The 14,436-nt window shown below is 56.9% G+C and overlaps 3 protein-coding genes across 4 annotated transcripts; 1 reads left to right on the forward strand and 2 right to left on the reverse strand.

Annotated features, from left to right (window-relative positions):
- Window positions 1-139: 139 nt before the first annotated feature.
- Window positions 140-3,095, reverse strand: LRRC73 (leucine rich repeat containing 73). Its single transcript, XM_006736670.3, has 6 exons — window positions 2,698-3,095; window positions 1,909-2,069; window positions 1,462-1,584; window positions 971-1,071; window positions 614-824; window positions 140-467 (listed from the first exon to the last, which is right to left on the reverse strand). Exons 1-6 carry the CDS (start codon window positions 2,967-2,969, stop codon window positions 397-399), a joined length of 939 nt encoding a protein of 312 aa, XP_006736733.1. The 5' UTR covers window positions 2,970-3,095; the 3' UTR covers window positions 140-396.
- A 1,873-nt stretch (window positions 3,096-4,968) lies between these two features.
- On the reverse strand, window positions 4,969-9,394 carry YIPF3 (Yip1 domain family member 3). Its single transcript, XM_006748964.3, has 9 exons — window positions 9,166-9,394; window positions 8,340-8,537; window positions 8,034-8,140; window positions 6,689-6,734; window positions 6,457-6,549; window positions 6,174-6,305; window positions 5,849-5,962; window positions 5,553-5,676; window positions 4,969-5,456 (listed from the first exon to the last, which is right to left on the reverse strand). The coding sequence occupies exons 1-9, from the start codon at window positions 9,244-9,246 to the stop codon at window positions 5,308-5,310; spliced, it is 1,044 nt and encodes a 347-aa protein (XP_006749027.2). The 5' UTR covers window positions 9,247-9,394; the 3' UTR covers window positions 4,969-5,307.
- An 81-nt stretch (window positions 9,395-9,475) lies between these two features.
- On the forward strand, window positions 9,476-13,453 carry POLR1C (RNA polymerase I and III subunit C). Of its 2 annotated transcripts, XM_006748963.3 has the most exons (9): window positions 9,476-9,627; window positions 9,741-9,812; window positions 11,252-11,359; window positions 11,601-11,733; window positions 12,028-12,147; window positions 12,236-12,388; window positions 12,567-12,716; window positions 12,835-12,951; window positions 13,100-13,453. In XM_006748963.3, exons 1-9 carry the CDS (start codon window positions 9,559-9,561, stop codon window positions 13,216-13,218), a joined length of 1,041 nt encoding a protein of 346 aa, XP_006749026.1. In that variant the 5' UTR covers window positions 9,476-9,558; the 3' UTR covers window positions 13,219-13,453. The 2 variants fall into 2 exon arrangements, with proteins under 2 accessions (XP_006749026.1, XP_081684469.1); XM_081828343.1 differs by having other exon boundaries at window positions 12,835-13,453.
- The last annotated feature ends 983 nt before the right edge of the window (window positions 13,454-14,436 follow it).

Here is a 14,436-nt window from a genome sequence, read left to right on the forward strand (position 1 = left end):
GAGCCAGACCCGTTTGACGTTTGGGGCCCGGTGGATACTGCCTGGAGCTTGGGCTGTAGGGTGGCACTGCCCCCTAGCGTCTAATGGTTCCAGTTCCTCCCCTGCTGCCCGCCCCCAGGGACCACAGCCACACGCCAGGTTGTTCAGAAAATCTGTTCCGAGCCAGCGGGTTGCAGCCAGAGCTGCTGACAAGTCCAGAGACGTTGCCTTGGGTTCGAGTGCGCCCAAGGCTGTTGCTTAGTCAGCTTCCAGAGCTTCCCATCGCTGCCGGGAGCTACCAGAGCGCCCGGCACCCCCACCTCCCTCCCAGGCCCCCAGGGCCTGACCCTGATATCCCGGGCAAGGTGCTGGGGACAGAGCCAACACGTCATGATGTGCAGAGGCCCAAGTGGAGAGTCACATCTCGGTCTCGGCCAACAGACTGTCGCCTAGTCCTGAAGTCATGAGCACCATCTGAGAGCTGGATTCTGTGGAAGGGCAGAGGGCCGTTCAGACCACCATTCATTCCTCCACCAGGGACACAGGTGGGAGGCGGCCTGGGGTTCGCACACGCACCCTCCCTGGTCCCAAGCCTCTTCCGGACCTGGCTCTGCTCGGACCCGGGGGCTCTTACCACCGGGGCACATCCAGGACGGCTGGGCAGCAGGCCCCCGCCCTCTCTCGGGTTCCTGCGTGTCGCCGGCCCCTCCCGCCAACTCCTCCTCCTCCTCTCCCTCGGAGAGCAGATCACAGATCTGTTGCTGCAGCTCTGGGCTAATGCTGTTCTCAGCCAGCACGAGGCTCCGCAAGGCCGTGGGGTAATTTTCTACCATGTCCAGCAGGGTCTGACGTGGGGAAGAAGGCGCAAAAGGACGAACACAGTTAAGGTTGCAACCTGCCAGCCCGTCGACATGTCCACAGACACGTGGGCTCACCTGCACCCCCACCTCTAGCCCCCTTCCGCCCGCCCGCCAGCACAAAGACGCCTCACCTGAGCTGACTGGTTGGTAAGGCCCGTGCCCTCCAAGTCTAGGACCTCTAAGGTGCGGCTGGAGGCCACAGCTACAGCCAGCATCCCTGCCACGTGGTCACCTGGGCAGGCGGCACACGTGCACACGGTCACGGGCAGTCGTGAGCCGGCCTGCTCACCTTTCCTCCCCGCGGCCTCCCCCATGCCCTAAGGACCCGAGATGCCACCCTCGGGCCAGCAAACGCTGACACTTGGTAGGTGGCCGAGAAGGGGGGCACCGTGACTGGGGAGGGAATGGGTGAAGCAAGCCAGGCCCAGGGGTGGTGACGGATACTTTCAGGTACCTGGTGCTCGTCTGGTCCTCCACACAAGTGGCTTCTCCACTCCCTCCCACATCCCCCCTCCCTTCTCCCGCCCCCAGTGGGAGGGGGGTTACCATGGCAAACAATGGTCCCAAGTTCTTGGATGGGGGTGGGATGGTGAGGCTCGCAGGGGGCTTCCTTGAGTCTCACCCAGGGGGTTGTAGTCCAGGTTGAGGACGCGGACCTGGGAGCTGTGGGCCACCGCAATCGCGAGGCGGCTCCAGCCCTTAGGGGTGATGCCAGGGTTGGCACTCAGCGTCAGCTCCTTCAAGCCTGGGCGGCATCAAAGTGACAAGCCAGGGTGGAGGTCAGGCCCCTTCAAGCCCCTCCCCTGCCCTGGATCTCTGGGGTGTCCCTGGTGGCTGAGAGCCACCCCGCCCCGCCACAGAGCTCCCGGGCCCTGAGAGACCCCTGCCTTCCCCTGCCCACCGCAGGCTGGATGCCTGAGTCTCCATTCTGCTCGGCCCCCAGCCCTTCTGATAAACATTCTCACCCGCAGTCAGAGCCCTCAGCTCTGGGTCACACCCCCTGCCCTGTGCACCTGGCTTTTTATCAAGGCCACACCAGCCCGTGTCCTCAGCAGGGCCTCTTGCTCACCTGACTTGGCTCCATCTGGGGGGAGGAGGCCACAGATGAGATTGATGGCTTCATCACCCAGCATGCAGTCCCCCAGGTCCAGAGCCACAAGGGCAGGGTGGAGGGCCAGCGCCGGGTTCAGCAAGGCCAGCCCCGCATCTGTCAGGGGGCTCCCATGCAGGCTGGCGGGTGAGACGGGAGAGCAGAGGTTACTGCAGTCATCAGCCCTACCTGTAGGGGATGCAGCCCCTTCCCTTATGTGAGCCCTAGAGGTGAGAAGGGCACTTGTCACAGCACTTGGGAGAAGCCTTGGGAAGGGAGAAGCCTTGGGAAGGGAGAAAGAAAATTCTAGATTCCAAAAACACAGGTAGAAGGGGAATTTGGTTTCTTTTCTGGGGCAGGGATTGGGATCCGGGACAGAGCAAAGAGAACGGGTGTGTGGGTGGTGGACTGGGGACTCTTCAGTGGGCAGAATGCAGGGGCAGGGGTCTAGTCCCCAGGGGAGTTCCTGCTTGAGACCGGGGGAGCTGCCCCCAAGAAGTCAGTGGCGGTGATTAGGTGGGGAGGTACAGGTGCCCTGCCAGAAAGGGGTGGGTACCCCATCTCATTTGGGGTGGGGCCGTTTGTGCAAAGTCCAGAGGTAAGGGTGTCATGGAGGCATGGGTAGAGGGAGGGGGCGGTGTCCAGAGGGGAGAAGACAGGCTGGTGCGGAGACAGCTGCAGGAAGGTGTGCGGGGGAACAGGCGGTGGCGGCGGGCGCGTGAAGAGGGCTGCAGTGCCCGGGACCCCCTTGCCAAGGAGCGCACTCACAAGAGGGACTGGATGGAGCGGTTGGTCCGCAGCGCCTCCGCCAGCTGCTTGATGCGGCCGGGACTGGACACGACGCCTAGGTTAAGGTTGAGCTGCGCCAGGGACGTGGCCCCGGCCAGGGCCCGGCAGATGCGGCCGAAGTCGCGGTCGCAGAGTCGGCAGCCGCGCAGTGAGAGCAGGCGCACGGTGTTGTCGCGCAGGCCACGGCAGATGTCCCGCACCTCGGCGCCGGACAGCGGCTCCCCCGAAATCTGGATGGAGCTGGGCAGCATCGTACCCACGGCTGGGCCTCCGGGGCCGGGGCGCGGGCCGCGGCCGAGGTTGGCGGGGCCGAGGGCGGGGTCGGGGCTGGGGCCGGGGCCTGGGCAGGGGTCGCGGACGGAGCGGGGGCAGAGGCGGTGGCAGAGGCGCGGGCGGCGGCGGCGGCCGCGGCGGGGGCGGCGGCGGCGGGGGCGGCGGCGGCGGCGGCGGCGAAGAGCGTCGGGGCCCTGGCCGGAGCCGGCGGGGCTTGCGGAGGCGCCGAGGTCGCCGGCCGGGCTGAGACCGCGCGGCGCTGGGGCCGGGGCGGACCGTGCCGTCCGTGTCTGGGCGGGGGGCCGGGGCGCGCGGTCCGGGGCCAGGCGGGCGCTGTTTCCGCGCTTGTCCTCGTTCCTCGCTGCCGGGGCGGCGGCTGCGGGGCCTCGGCTCAGGACGTGCGGGACCGGTCTCGGCTCGGAGGCAGCATCTGCTCCCTCCCCTCCTCCAGCCCGGCTCCCCTACCGCCCCGCAGGGAGAGCCCGAAACGGGCGGGCGGGCAGCGGGACAGCCGGCGGCGGGCGGCAGCTCCGGCTCGGGCTTCGGCTCCTGCGCCTGAGCGGGCGGTGGGTTCCCATGGCAACGGCCGCGTCACCGCCGCTCGCCCCGCCCCCTGCCCGGCCTAGGCCACGCGGCTCGGGGGTCTGCGCACAGCCGGCGTTCGGGAGCGGTGGGGGCCGCTCTTCCCCTGGGCGTGGGCCCACACGGTACTCGGAAAGTAGGTAGTGGGTCGAGGCCGGGGACGAGCAGGGGGTGTGGCGGGGAGAATGGAGGCACGTCACGTGGAGATGGCATTTGAGACTGTTCCCGGCTGCTTCGGCCCATTCTCCCGTCGTTCCCTCTTCCTGAGGGCCAGACCCTCGCTGTCTTCGCCTACGTCCCGCGCACGGCCTCCCGTCCGGTTTGGAGCCCCGTGAGGCGCACCGCGGCGCGCGCGGGGCGTGGGGGGAGGTCCAGCCCAGGAGGACGTCCCCGCGGGCCCCTCGCCAAGATGGCGGCCCCGCAGCGGAGGTCCCAGGGGCCACGGGGCGGAAGAACCCCGAAGCGTTCCTGGGGCAGGTGAGACGCAAGTAGGTGCAGGGTGCTGGTGCCACCCCTTCCCCAGGTGCCGGCGGCAGATGCCTCGGGGCTCTCAATGGGACACTGGGGTAGCCCCATGAAGGGGGTGCTAGGATCAGCGACCTGCAGTGGTGGCGGCCGTTGTTAATGGGCCTGGAACTTTCAGGAAGGGTACACTGCACGGTTCGGGTAGTGCTGTTCGCACTTCGTCCACTGGTGATACGGTGTGGGGTCCTCACATAACATCGGATCACCCAGGACAAAGGAAGGGCACGTCTTTCTTAGGCCCTTTGCTAGGAGGAAAGATGCTGACCCAGATTTACGAGGATTAAAAAAAAACAACAAAACATAAGCGTAGTGAAGGGAGATCAAAAGTTCTATTTCATTAACCACCTGACTTCTTAAGTGGAGCAGAGTAAATGGATTTAAGAGTGAACAGCATTCTTGGAGAGGAAGGACAGAGAAAACTGATGACCGCTTTGTTCCTTTGGCCCCAGTATAACCAGGACACAGGCAAGTTTGGCTTCAAATGTGAGCTCCCACAGGAAAATTATCCCTGCGCAATGGCCCGGCCTTGTAACGGCATGGGGCTGAATCTGGGCGTTTTTGACCAATTGTCATTGTTCCATTGGTGTCCCCAGAGTGAGGCTGAGCCCACTCAAGCTGGGTGCTCTCCTCCATCAGACTTATGGTTCCTGTGTTTGAGGCCTCCCCGCCACTCCGTGGGACGGGTGTCCCCTGCCCCCAGGGACAGGTTCCATACTCAGTCTCTGCTTTCAGTGTAGTCTGGGCTGTCCCACCTTCGTCCTGCCTGGATGAGGGTATCAAGAAGAGAACACGTGACATTACGGCCAGTGACAGGAGAACAGGAAAGTGTACAGGAAGTAAGGTGGCAAGGAGGACCACTGGAAGGGCAGCTGCAGTTCCAAACTTCAATCAGTATTTTAATTACCAAGTCTATATTTAGCAAGACAATGTGGGGGAGATAAAGAGGGAGGAAGGAGTAGGTGGAGAGAGGGCCTCAGAGGAGCTGAGCCACTTTCCGCACTGGCTGCAGAGCCCTGCAGTCCTGGCCAGAGGTTCCAGGGCTTGCGCCCTCCAGAAGGCCCACAGGCGACAAGGAGTTGTCTTAAGCGGCTACAGCTCAGAGGCAGCTGCAGACCCCATCGAAGAGACACACGGCCTCAGTACTGTTCTTTAATCTTCCTCTGCTCCGGAGATGGGGAAATGGGGGCCGGCCAAGGGTCTCAGGTGGGGTCAGTGTGACTGCAGGGTCACCGCGACAGCCTTGGCTGTGGCATTGAGCACGGCGGCAGAGAGCCTAGCAGCAGGGAGCACAGCAGGGATGTCTCGGGGGACCCTCTGCATGGGCGGGATGTCGGGGCCCTCCAGCGTGTCCAGGATCCCTGAAAGCAAGAGGACGGGAGGTGAGCGACAGCTGGCCTGGCGCTGCCCTCCGAGGCTGCTTCCCTCCCCCACACCCAGGCCCTCCTGTCACTCACCCTCTACCACCTTGTGGTAGGCAAAGTGCAGATAGAGCAGGAAGAGCATGTGCAGGGCGGCCAGGGTGCCACAGAGCAGCAGCCGCTGTGTGGGGCCCACAGTCCGTGACACCAACACTGCCACCTAGGGCCACAGGAATACGACTCAGAGGGCCCGGCCCCAAAGGCAGCAGTGTGAAGACACTCCTGCCCAGAGCATTCAGAGCCCTCTGTGGGCTTCGGCCCAAGCCGTGGGCTGTCTTCCTGAAGTCCCCAGGAGGTCAGCCCACCCCTGGCAACCCTCTTGCCCAGCTTACCATGCGGAGGGTAGACAGCCCACCCACCAGCAACCAGAAGAGGTAGAAGAGGGCATGGAGGTGGATGTTGTAGGTGATGAACAAGACAATGCAGTGCCCAAAGAGGCCATAGCCCTAGGAAACAGAAGGGCGGAGAGGAAAATCACTAAAATCACTCAGGCTGGGCTGGCCTTTGAGCTCTCATGAGGACCCTGAGAAAGAAATGATCCCCTGGCCAGCTCATCCCATTCCAGCCCCTGGGGCCCCAGGAGAGGTGCAGACCAAGGCCTAGCTCCTCTTTTTTTAAGACTACCCTTGCCCGCCACCATGCTGGACTCCTTCTTACCAGCAGTGCCAGCATCTGGAGCATGGTGATCTGGGCGTTGCACAGGTAGGCGAGGAAGTAAATGAAGGACGAGACGCCCAGCCAGTAGCCGAAGCAGGTGCCAATGGCTGTGCCCATCAGGGTGCCCTCTCGCTGTGGGGTGAACGCTCTGCTTAGTCCTGGGAGGCCTCTCAGCCTCCCCCAGGGCTTTCCTCAGGGGCCGCCTCTACCTCACTCCACCATCCTCTCCTGGGGCAGCTTTCGATTTAGTTCAGCCACCCCCAAAGTCCTTTGTCCTGCTTACGATAATGGTGTCAGATGTCTTCATCCCATGGAGGAGAATGGCAACCAGCGTGAAGACCAGCATGAGAGGTCCATAGAGTTCACCTGCGATTTTCTGTCAACATACCAACTCATTCAGGCTGGAGGGTACAATGGCTCTTCTGTTTCTGTCTTCCTAGGCTTCGCCTGGTGGCCCCACCCTCTGCCCTCATGCCTCCCCTGGCTCTTCCAGACATGCTACCTTGGGTATTCACCTGGGGGAAGTTGACCATCTTGATCGGGATCATGGACTCCAGGAGCCTGGGAGAGGAGAGGAGAGATGAGAGCCAAGGCGGCACTAGGCTATGAGGTTCTGGAGGGCCTGAATCCTATTCATCTCTAACTCCAGAGAACATGCTGGATGGTAAGGGGAGAAGAGGGGAGTAAAGACAGACAAGGAATGAGGAGATCACTTCCCTGTCCCTAAAAATGCTTCCAGGAAGGACGACCTTCTGATACCGTGCTGACACGCACGGAGAACTCAGAAAGCCTGCCTGGAGCCTTGGGAGAGCACTTGACGATTTACCTATTTGACCTGCTCCCCTTTAAAAGACAGGCCAACCTCAGCAGAGAATGCCCAGAATTCAGGGCTGTGATGGTGAAGCCCTGGGAAAGGTCTTACTTGAGGGAACCAGTGTGTCTCCTGTCTCTTCCTGCTTACCACTCCTCAGAGCACCGCTGACCGTTTTCTTGAAAAACAGCCTTGAAGTGGTATAAAAATTCCACACAGAAAGAATAAAAGTACAAGTCACTTTCCCCCACTCTCTTCTTAAGTAGCCAGCTCCTAATAATATACCTTGGATTTTGGCTAGATCTTACCTCCTCTGGGAAATCTGCCCTGTCCCACCCTCTAGTCTACTCTGGGTCAGGTGTCCTTCCTGTGGATCCCATCAGAGCAAATGAGTGCTGAACTGTAATGGCACGGGAAGGCAAGGCTCCCATCTACCTTCACTCTCTGTCTTCCATGAGACAGAACCATTACGGTGCCCAGCACAGAACAAATGGTCAATAAATAGCTGCTAAGTGGTACTGGGTGTCTGATGAGCATTGCTTAAAGGATGAACAAAGAACCAAGCCAAAATCAGATCCACTTCTCGAAAAGTCATTCAACAACTAAGCACTGATATTCTGGTTTGGAGACTGTTCTGGTGCTGGGAATATAAAAAATAAAACAGAGCTTGTTTTTGAGGCGGTCTCTGGGGAGCCAGCCCCAGGAATAAGAGAGTACAGCACTGCTGAGGTGTCATCTGTTAGAGGAAAGCAGAGAGTTCTCTAGGATCACCAGGAGAGGACAAACTGGGGATGGGGGTTGAGGAATGGGGAACAGAGAAGGTGACATTTGAGCTGCGTGTTGAGGGAACAAGAGTAGTCTGCTAGATAAAGAGGAGGAGGAAGGCAATGTGTTACCACCATGTCCTATTCTGTGACTGGTAAGAGCGATGGTGTAGCTGGGAGACAGGTGCAATGATAAAGGGAGCCTCAGGGCTTGGTAGCTGGTTGTAGTTTGGATAAAGGACTAGGTATGAGGAGGGCAGCTTCTATCAGGAGAAGGATTCTCACCTGCTTCGCACCTGGGCCGGCTCCACATCAAAGTAGGGTCTCAGGATGTCAATGTTGGCGTACAAGCTGAAGGCCCTGGAGGCTTGTCTCTTCCCTGCCTGCCACATCTGGAGGAAGGAAGACGGAAGTGGGGTGGGTAGGTACTGTGAGAGAGATTCTTGGCTACAGTCCCTGTTGCTCTTTTTTCTCTTGGCCTTCTACATAGTTCTGTTGGGTTAGACGACGTGGGGTGAACTTCACCAACTCCAGCACTTGGGGCCTGCCTAGGTATACTTTCCCACCTACTATGGATTCAGTCTTGCTTACCTGGTCCGCCACCTGCCGGCTCAGCTGTCCCTTAAAGCCCTTCATGCCCAGGAAATCCCCATCCTCTTCTTCAGCAGCGGCTGCATCAGCGTCTACTTCTTCCTCCCGCAGTCGCTGATGCAGCTCACCCATATCCTCGAAGCTGGAGCCTGAGGTATCATCCATGTTCTCCATGTCAATGACAGCTGAGCCCCCACCCTGTGAAGACAAATGGCTTCTAGAGTGCAGGATCTTTCTGCTCCATCCGTATGTCCTCCTGTATTCCTCCCAGCTTTTGGGACTTTCTTCTTCCACTGCCGGGGATATGGCTTGGAATCTGCATAGATCATGCCGCTCTCTTCCTCTCACTTGTTCTCAGAACCCTTGGTTGTCTGGCTTTTCCCCCTTTTCTAGCCTAGGAAACCTAATCCCTGTCTTGCATATATATCTTTCTGCTACCTTCCCTATCAAATCCTCAGAGGGCCGCAAAAGTGCCCATTTCCTTTGTCTTTTCCATCCCCCAAATAAGGCTGTGCACACAGCATGGTTTTAGCCAGTGCCAGTGAATACCGCCCACTCCCTCGCCACGCCTGACCCCGATCAACAAACTTGTCTCGAAAGCAAGAGCAGGCGGGCCCAGAGACAGAGGCCCTCTGGCTGGAGTACCAGTCTGGACCTTTCAGGTCAGCACTAGTCCCACAGCCTTTCGTGTACACCAAGATACAAAGGAGAGAACAAGTGTTGCAAATGGAGCAGACTTCCAAGCTCCCAGGGAGAGTCCCCACGACACTTCAGGACGGCTGCCAGCCCTGGGGCTGCTAGCAGCCGGAGCCTTGGGGGCGATTACCTGGATGTTTTCTTCGAACCCTCCCCATTCCGGGCCAGCCCCGCTTCGGGCGCCGCCGGCCGGCGCCGCCGTAGTTGCCATGTCCCTCGAAGGCTCCCGTCGCTGAAGCCCGCGCTAGTTCCCCGCGCGGAGGAGGAGTGGGAGAGACGTGGGACTGAGGGACGGAGATGTCTAGGGTCGAGAAAGAGAGGTGGGTTCAGCCGGAACGCAATAAGGAGAAACCCGGATGTTTGGCTAAAACTGACTTCCGGAAGCTGGGGACGTGGACGGAGGACGGACAGAGTCTCGCGATATTTAAGAATCCGGGAGGCGGTGCGTTGCCACGGAGACGGAAGAGGGCGGCTGGGACGCACGCGCCAGTTTTGCTGCCCCAGTCACGTGGAGGGGTTGAAGATGGCGGCAGCCCGGGCGGTGCAAGAAATGCGGACCCGCGTGGTTCTAGGGGAGTTCGGGGTTCGCAATGTAAGCCTGTGGCCTTGAGCTCGGGAAGAGAAAAGAGAGTGGAACAGGGATGAGTTGGGGCGGGCTTGTCCTACCTGCCCCTTCGCAGACAGACTCGTCTCTTTTTGCTCTAGGTTCATACCACCGACTTTCCCGGTAACTATTCGGGCTATGATGATGCCTGGGACCAAGACCGCTTCGAGAAGGTGGGTGGTGCTGGAGAGGGTATTAGGAACGGACCCTGTGATCTGAGCAGCTTGTGTCCTGGAAGCAGCCCTTGGGGTTCGCTCGGTTTATAAATCGTTCATTGAGCAACGTGTTAGGAGCTCCGTGTACACGGTTTTTGCTCTGTTCGGCGAACAAGCTGTTTAGTTTTGTTGAAGAGCGCGCATAAATGATTTCAGTATAATGTGGTAAAGGTGGTTCGTAGCGATAAGGACAATGAGGGGTGGGGTGATCCCGCAGACGCACTTAATCTAGAATGGAAAGCGGGGCAGCGGTCTGGAAGATCTACTTCCTGAAGAGGACATCTGAATTGAGCCCTGAACGATGAGTAAAATTTGAGAACAGGGGAGGGGGGAGGAGAAACTAAGACTTAGAAGCTAAATGATAAAGGCTTTGCAAACTGTGTTCTGGGAATGTCTTAGCAGTTTATTATTGCTAGAATGTAAAGTGCTAGCATGAGTGGTAGGCAAGATCGAAGTGCATCTTAAATACTGATAGGGAGCTTTTGAAGAGCTCTGAAGTAGATGTGATCTGATTTGCAGCCGTAATGGCTGGGAGAGAATGAATCAAAGATCAAATAGGGCAGTCAGATTTGTGACAGGATTGCATACAGGAGCGGAGGTTGAAGGCATGAACTAAGATTATAATCAGGAAAATAGAGCAAAGGGGAGATAGAAGGTAATTTGGTCATTGCTTTGATGGCGGCTGTGAGGAGGGAGTGTAAAATGACCTAGCTTGAGGAACTTCTTTAATGGATGGTGGTGCCATTTACTGATGAGAAATAGGTCTGGGGAAGGGGAATGATGCTGCACTAAGTTTCCTGCATGTGGAGAAATCTAGCAGGCTAGTAGAACGTGTGTTTGAAATGAGATCAGAAGTGAGATAAATTTGGAAGTTTTCAGTACATGTTGTTAAAACCATGAATGTGCTTGGGGTCACTTTGGAGAGAGAGAAAAATCTGGGAAATAGTGACGTTTATGGAGTGGGTAGAAGATGGTGAATTTAGGATTCAGGAGGAGGAAGAGAACCAGAAGATTAGTGCTCAGAAACCAAGGCAGACTTTGAAAATGGAGGGATTCTATCAATGCCGAATGCAACAGAGGAGTCTAGTTAAAGATAAGGATTGAGTAGTGTCAACTAGATGAAGCAGTACGGAAGCCTGTTCTCTAGTGGGACAGTCTCTGGATGGTCTGGCTGGAGGCCATAATACAGAGGATTTTAAATGAATAGAGGATAAAAACAGGGAGACTTTTCAAGAAACTATTATAATAAAGGATTGGGAGAGAAAAGAACTTCTGTGAGGGACATCTGGCCAAGGGAGGTTCTTGGGTGAGAACACGTGGGGGGGGGGGATATCCAGGGGGAGGGTACTGACTCCACAGAGAGAAAGCTTCATGTAGTGCATTTTCTGTCCCTGCAGAATTTCCGTGTGGATGTGGTGCACCTGGATGAAAACTCATTGGAGTTCGACATGGTGGGAATTGACGCAGCCATTGCCAATGCTTTTCGACGCATTTTATTAGCTGAGGTATTTATCGGTGGGCATAGTGGCAAGGGTGGAGTTGCATGGGAAATTGTGTCATCACCTCACCTGGAGAATTCTCAAGTTGCCCCTTTCCTTTGGTTTTCTTGCAGTTTTGCTGAGCATTCCTCCTGCTCATTCCTCATAAACTTTTCATCAAGGAAGAGGTCCCCCCATGTCAGGAAGTGGGAGTAAATGGGGAGTCTGTAGGGTCTCTGTAGCTGAATGATTCTGTTTTCTTGGGCAGGTGCCAACCATGGCTGTGGAAAAGGTCCTGGTGTACAACAACACATCCATTGTTCAGGATGAGATCCTTGCTCATCGCTTGGGGCTCATTCCCATTCATGCTGATCCCCGTCTTTTTGAGTATCGGAACCAAGGTCAGTGTTTGAGAAAATGAAATTGTGGCAAAATGGGAACAGCTCTCTTCCGAAGTTGATTCTAGAGTCATGCGGCCTCTGTTCAGATCCTGGATTGACTACTGTACGACCGTGAGCAAGTTCCTAATGTTTTGGTACATCAGTTGTTGGGATCTGTGTGAACACGTGCCCTTGGCCTTCTGAAATTTGTCCAGAGGATTAAATGGTCAATGTAGAGTAATGCACGCAGTGTAGTGCCTGGCGCCCAAACATTCAGTCGTTCTTTAAGAGCTGCCACTTCCATCTTTTGTTCAGGAGATGAAGAAGGCACAGAGATAGATACCCTGCAGTTTCGGCTTCAGGTCAGGTGCACGCGGAACCCCCATGCTGCTAAAGACTCCTCCGACCCCAACGAACTCTATGTGAACCACAAAGGTGAGTAGTGGTAGGGTGAGCAAGAAGGCCCACCCCTTGCTGGGTGCTAGTTTTAAGGACTGAGGTTTTCCTGATGTGCTTTCTCCAGTGTACACCAGGCACATGACATGGGTGCCCCTGGGGAATCAGGCGGACCTCTTCCCAGAGGGCACCATCAGACCAGTGCACGATGATATCCTCATTGCCCAACTGCGGCCTGGCCAGGAGATTGACCTGCTCATGCACTGTGTCAAGGGCATTGGTAAGAACCCTGCGGGCTGCCTGGGGCAGGAGGGTAGTGTGACTACATTGGGGCGAGGTGTGACTAAGGGGCTCAGCTGAGAGGTCCTGACAGGCAGAAAGCCAGTGGGCCGCTGCTCTTAGGGGCTTGTCTAACGTGAAGGTGTCCCCGCAGGCTCTGATTTCGGTCTTCCCTCCAGGCAAAGATCATGCCAAGTTTTCACCTGTGGCAACAGCCAGTTACAGGCTCCTGCCGGACATCACCCTGCTTGAGCCTGTGGAAGGGGAGGCAGCCGAGGAGCTGAGCCGGTGCTTCTCACCTGGGGTCATTGAAGTGCAAGAAGCCCAAGGTAGGACATCTGGGATGCCAGATGCATTCAGGTCAGGACCTAAAGTATATTTCCTGTGAAGGCAGCAGAAAGAAAAGCTCGGGGCTCGTGTACTGAGAACATAGTTTGTCTTCATTAGGTAAAAAGGTGGCTAGAGTTGCCAATCCCCGGCTAGATACCTTCAGCAGGGAAGTGTTCCGGAACGAGAAGCTGAAGAAGCTTGTACGACTTGCTCGGGTTCGCGACCACTACATCTGTGAGTATCGGGTTGGGGGGGGCGCGGGGGGGCGCAGGTGGGTGGGTGGCGCCGCAGCTCCCGTGGAGTCCCGGTCGGAAGCAGGCAGGGACGTAGCCTGGGAGCCGGTGCGGGCCCACGTGGGCTCAGGGGCCCCTCTGCTTGCCAGTCTCTGTCGAGTCAACAGGGGTGCTGCCGGCAGCCGTGCTGGTGAGCGAAGCCATCAAGGTACTGATGGGGAAGTGCCGGCGCTTCTTGGATGAACTGGATGCAGTTCAGACGGACTGAGGTTTGCACCGGACTTCTCGGCACGGCTGGGCTGCTCCTGAGCCAAGCTGAAGATTTCAGGGCCGGACCTGCCCTCACAGGACTGCCCCAGAGTCCGGTGTGACTGGAGGTCCTGGGTTTTCTGGGACAATTCTAGCCTTATTTTCAGTCAATACGTTTTGTTGAATGTGCCACAAAACGTCACCTTGTGCCTTCGTAAGGCCTTCATGTAAATAAATTCACATCCGGAATAAAACTCCTTTTGTTAGAGACTACTTCCTGGGTTTTAGCCCCAAAAATATGGGGCCTCCCCTCAGAAGAGGTTTGGCATTATTTAGCCCTTGGGAACACTGGCTTCAGGTGTCACTGCAGGTCAGGGCCAAGTCCGTCTGAAGCCTTAAGAGAAATGCCAAATTGAGGTGGTTTCTGGGGGCTCAGCTGGACCACAGAAAGCTGCTGTGTGCCACTTACCATTTCCTGGATCATCAGAGGGAGTGTCTGAGGAAAAAGGATGGTCCGCAGCCACCAAGTCACCCTGCTATCAAGTGTCACACAAGGGTGGGTGCCTGGCTGGCTCAGTCAGTAGAGCAGGTGACACTTACCTCAGGATTGTAAAATTCAAGCCCCACCTTGGGTGTAGAGATTACTTAAAAATAAGATCTTAAAAAAAAAAAAAAGTCCCACAAGGAACAGCACCAGTTCCCTTTGAACAGTCCCTCCGAATCCAGCCCAGTGGCCACAGAGGACGCCGGGAGAATGGTATGGGCGGCCTGGTCTAGGTCTGTCGGGAATAGAAATCTTTTTCTGGCTGGCATACTGTTTGAGAAAGCTGGTCCATCAGTCGCAGCTCTTCCTGTCCAGTCCCCTTGGCAGGATATGCTCATGAGCAGTGACACTAGAGGTCACTGGTTTGAAAAAGGCAGATGGGGCCCTTTCTGTATGAAACAGATCTTTACTGACATGCAGATGTGCTTTAGAGTTAATGTTTCTACAAAAAGTTCTATAAACAATAGAAAACCTCTAGCATGAAGTCACAGGATGTTAAAAATCTTACAGCACAATAAATACAACTATGCCCTCCACAGCCCCAACCAGAGAGGAGTAGGCAGCCATCGGGTTTGCAGGGAGACCTACTTGGAGACGGCCTTCACAGTGGACAGGAAGCGGCCCAAAGCACCGCTCAGGAAGAGGGCATGGGGCAAATCTGTGCCACAGAAACAGCTCCACAGGACCCCAAGT

The sequence above is a fragment of the Leptonychotes weddellii genome, chromosome 8 (genome assembly GCF_054177405.1).
Source record: "Leptonychotes weddellii isolate Sample4059 chromosome 8, ASM5417740v2, whole genome shotgun sequence".
Taxonomy (NCBI): domain Eukaryota; kingdom Metazoa; phylum Chordata; class Mammalia; order Carnivora; family Phocidae; genus Leptonychotes; species Leptonychotes weddellii.

Coding starts and splice junctions, on each gene's coding strand:
- LRRC73 (XM_006736670.3), bottom strand. CDS start 2,969: ATGCTGCCCAGCTCCATCCAGATTTCGGGGGAGCCGCTGTCCGGCGCC. Junction 1,585..1,908: donor CCCAGATGGAGCCAAGTCAG/GTGAGCAAGAGG, acceptor GATGCCGCCCAG/GCTTGAAGGAGCTGACGCTG. Junction 825..970: donor TTACCAACCAGTCAGCTCAG/GTGAGGCGTCTT, acceptor TCCCCACGTCAG/ACCCTGCTGGACATGGTAGA.
- YIPF3 (XM_006748964.3), bottom strand. CDS start 9,246: ATGGCAACTACGGCGGCGCCGGCCGGCGGCGCCCGAAGCGGGGCTGGC. Junction 6,735..8,033: donor CCGGCCCAGGTGCGAAGCAG/GTGAGAATCCTT, acceptor CTCCTCTCCCAG/GCTCCTGGAGTCCATGATCC. Junction 5,963..6,173: donor TCCAGATGCTGGCACTGCTG/GTAAGAAGGAGT, acceptor TCTGTTTCCTAG/GGCTATGGCCTCTTTGGGCA.
- POLR1C (XM_081828343.1), top strand. CDS start 9,559: ATGGCGGCAGCCCGGGCGGTGCAAGAAATGCGGACCCGCGTGGTTCTA. Junction 9,813..11,251: donor ACCAAGACCGCTTCGAGAAG/GTGGGTGGTGCT, acceptor CTGTCCCTGCAG/AATTTCCGTGTGGATGTGGT. Junction 11,734..12,027: donor TTTTGAGTATCGGAACCAAG/GTCAGTGTTTGA, acceptor TCTTTTGTTCAG/GAGATGAAGAAGGCACAGAG.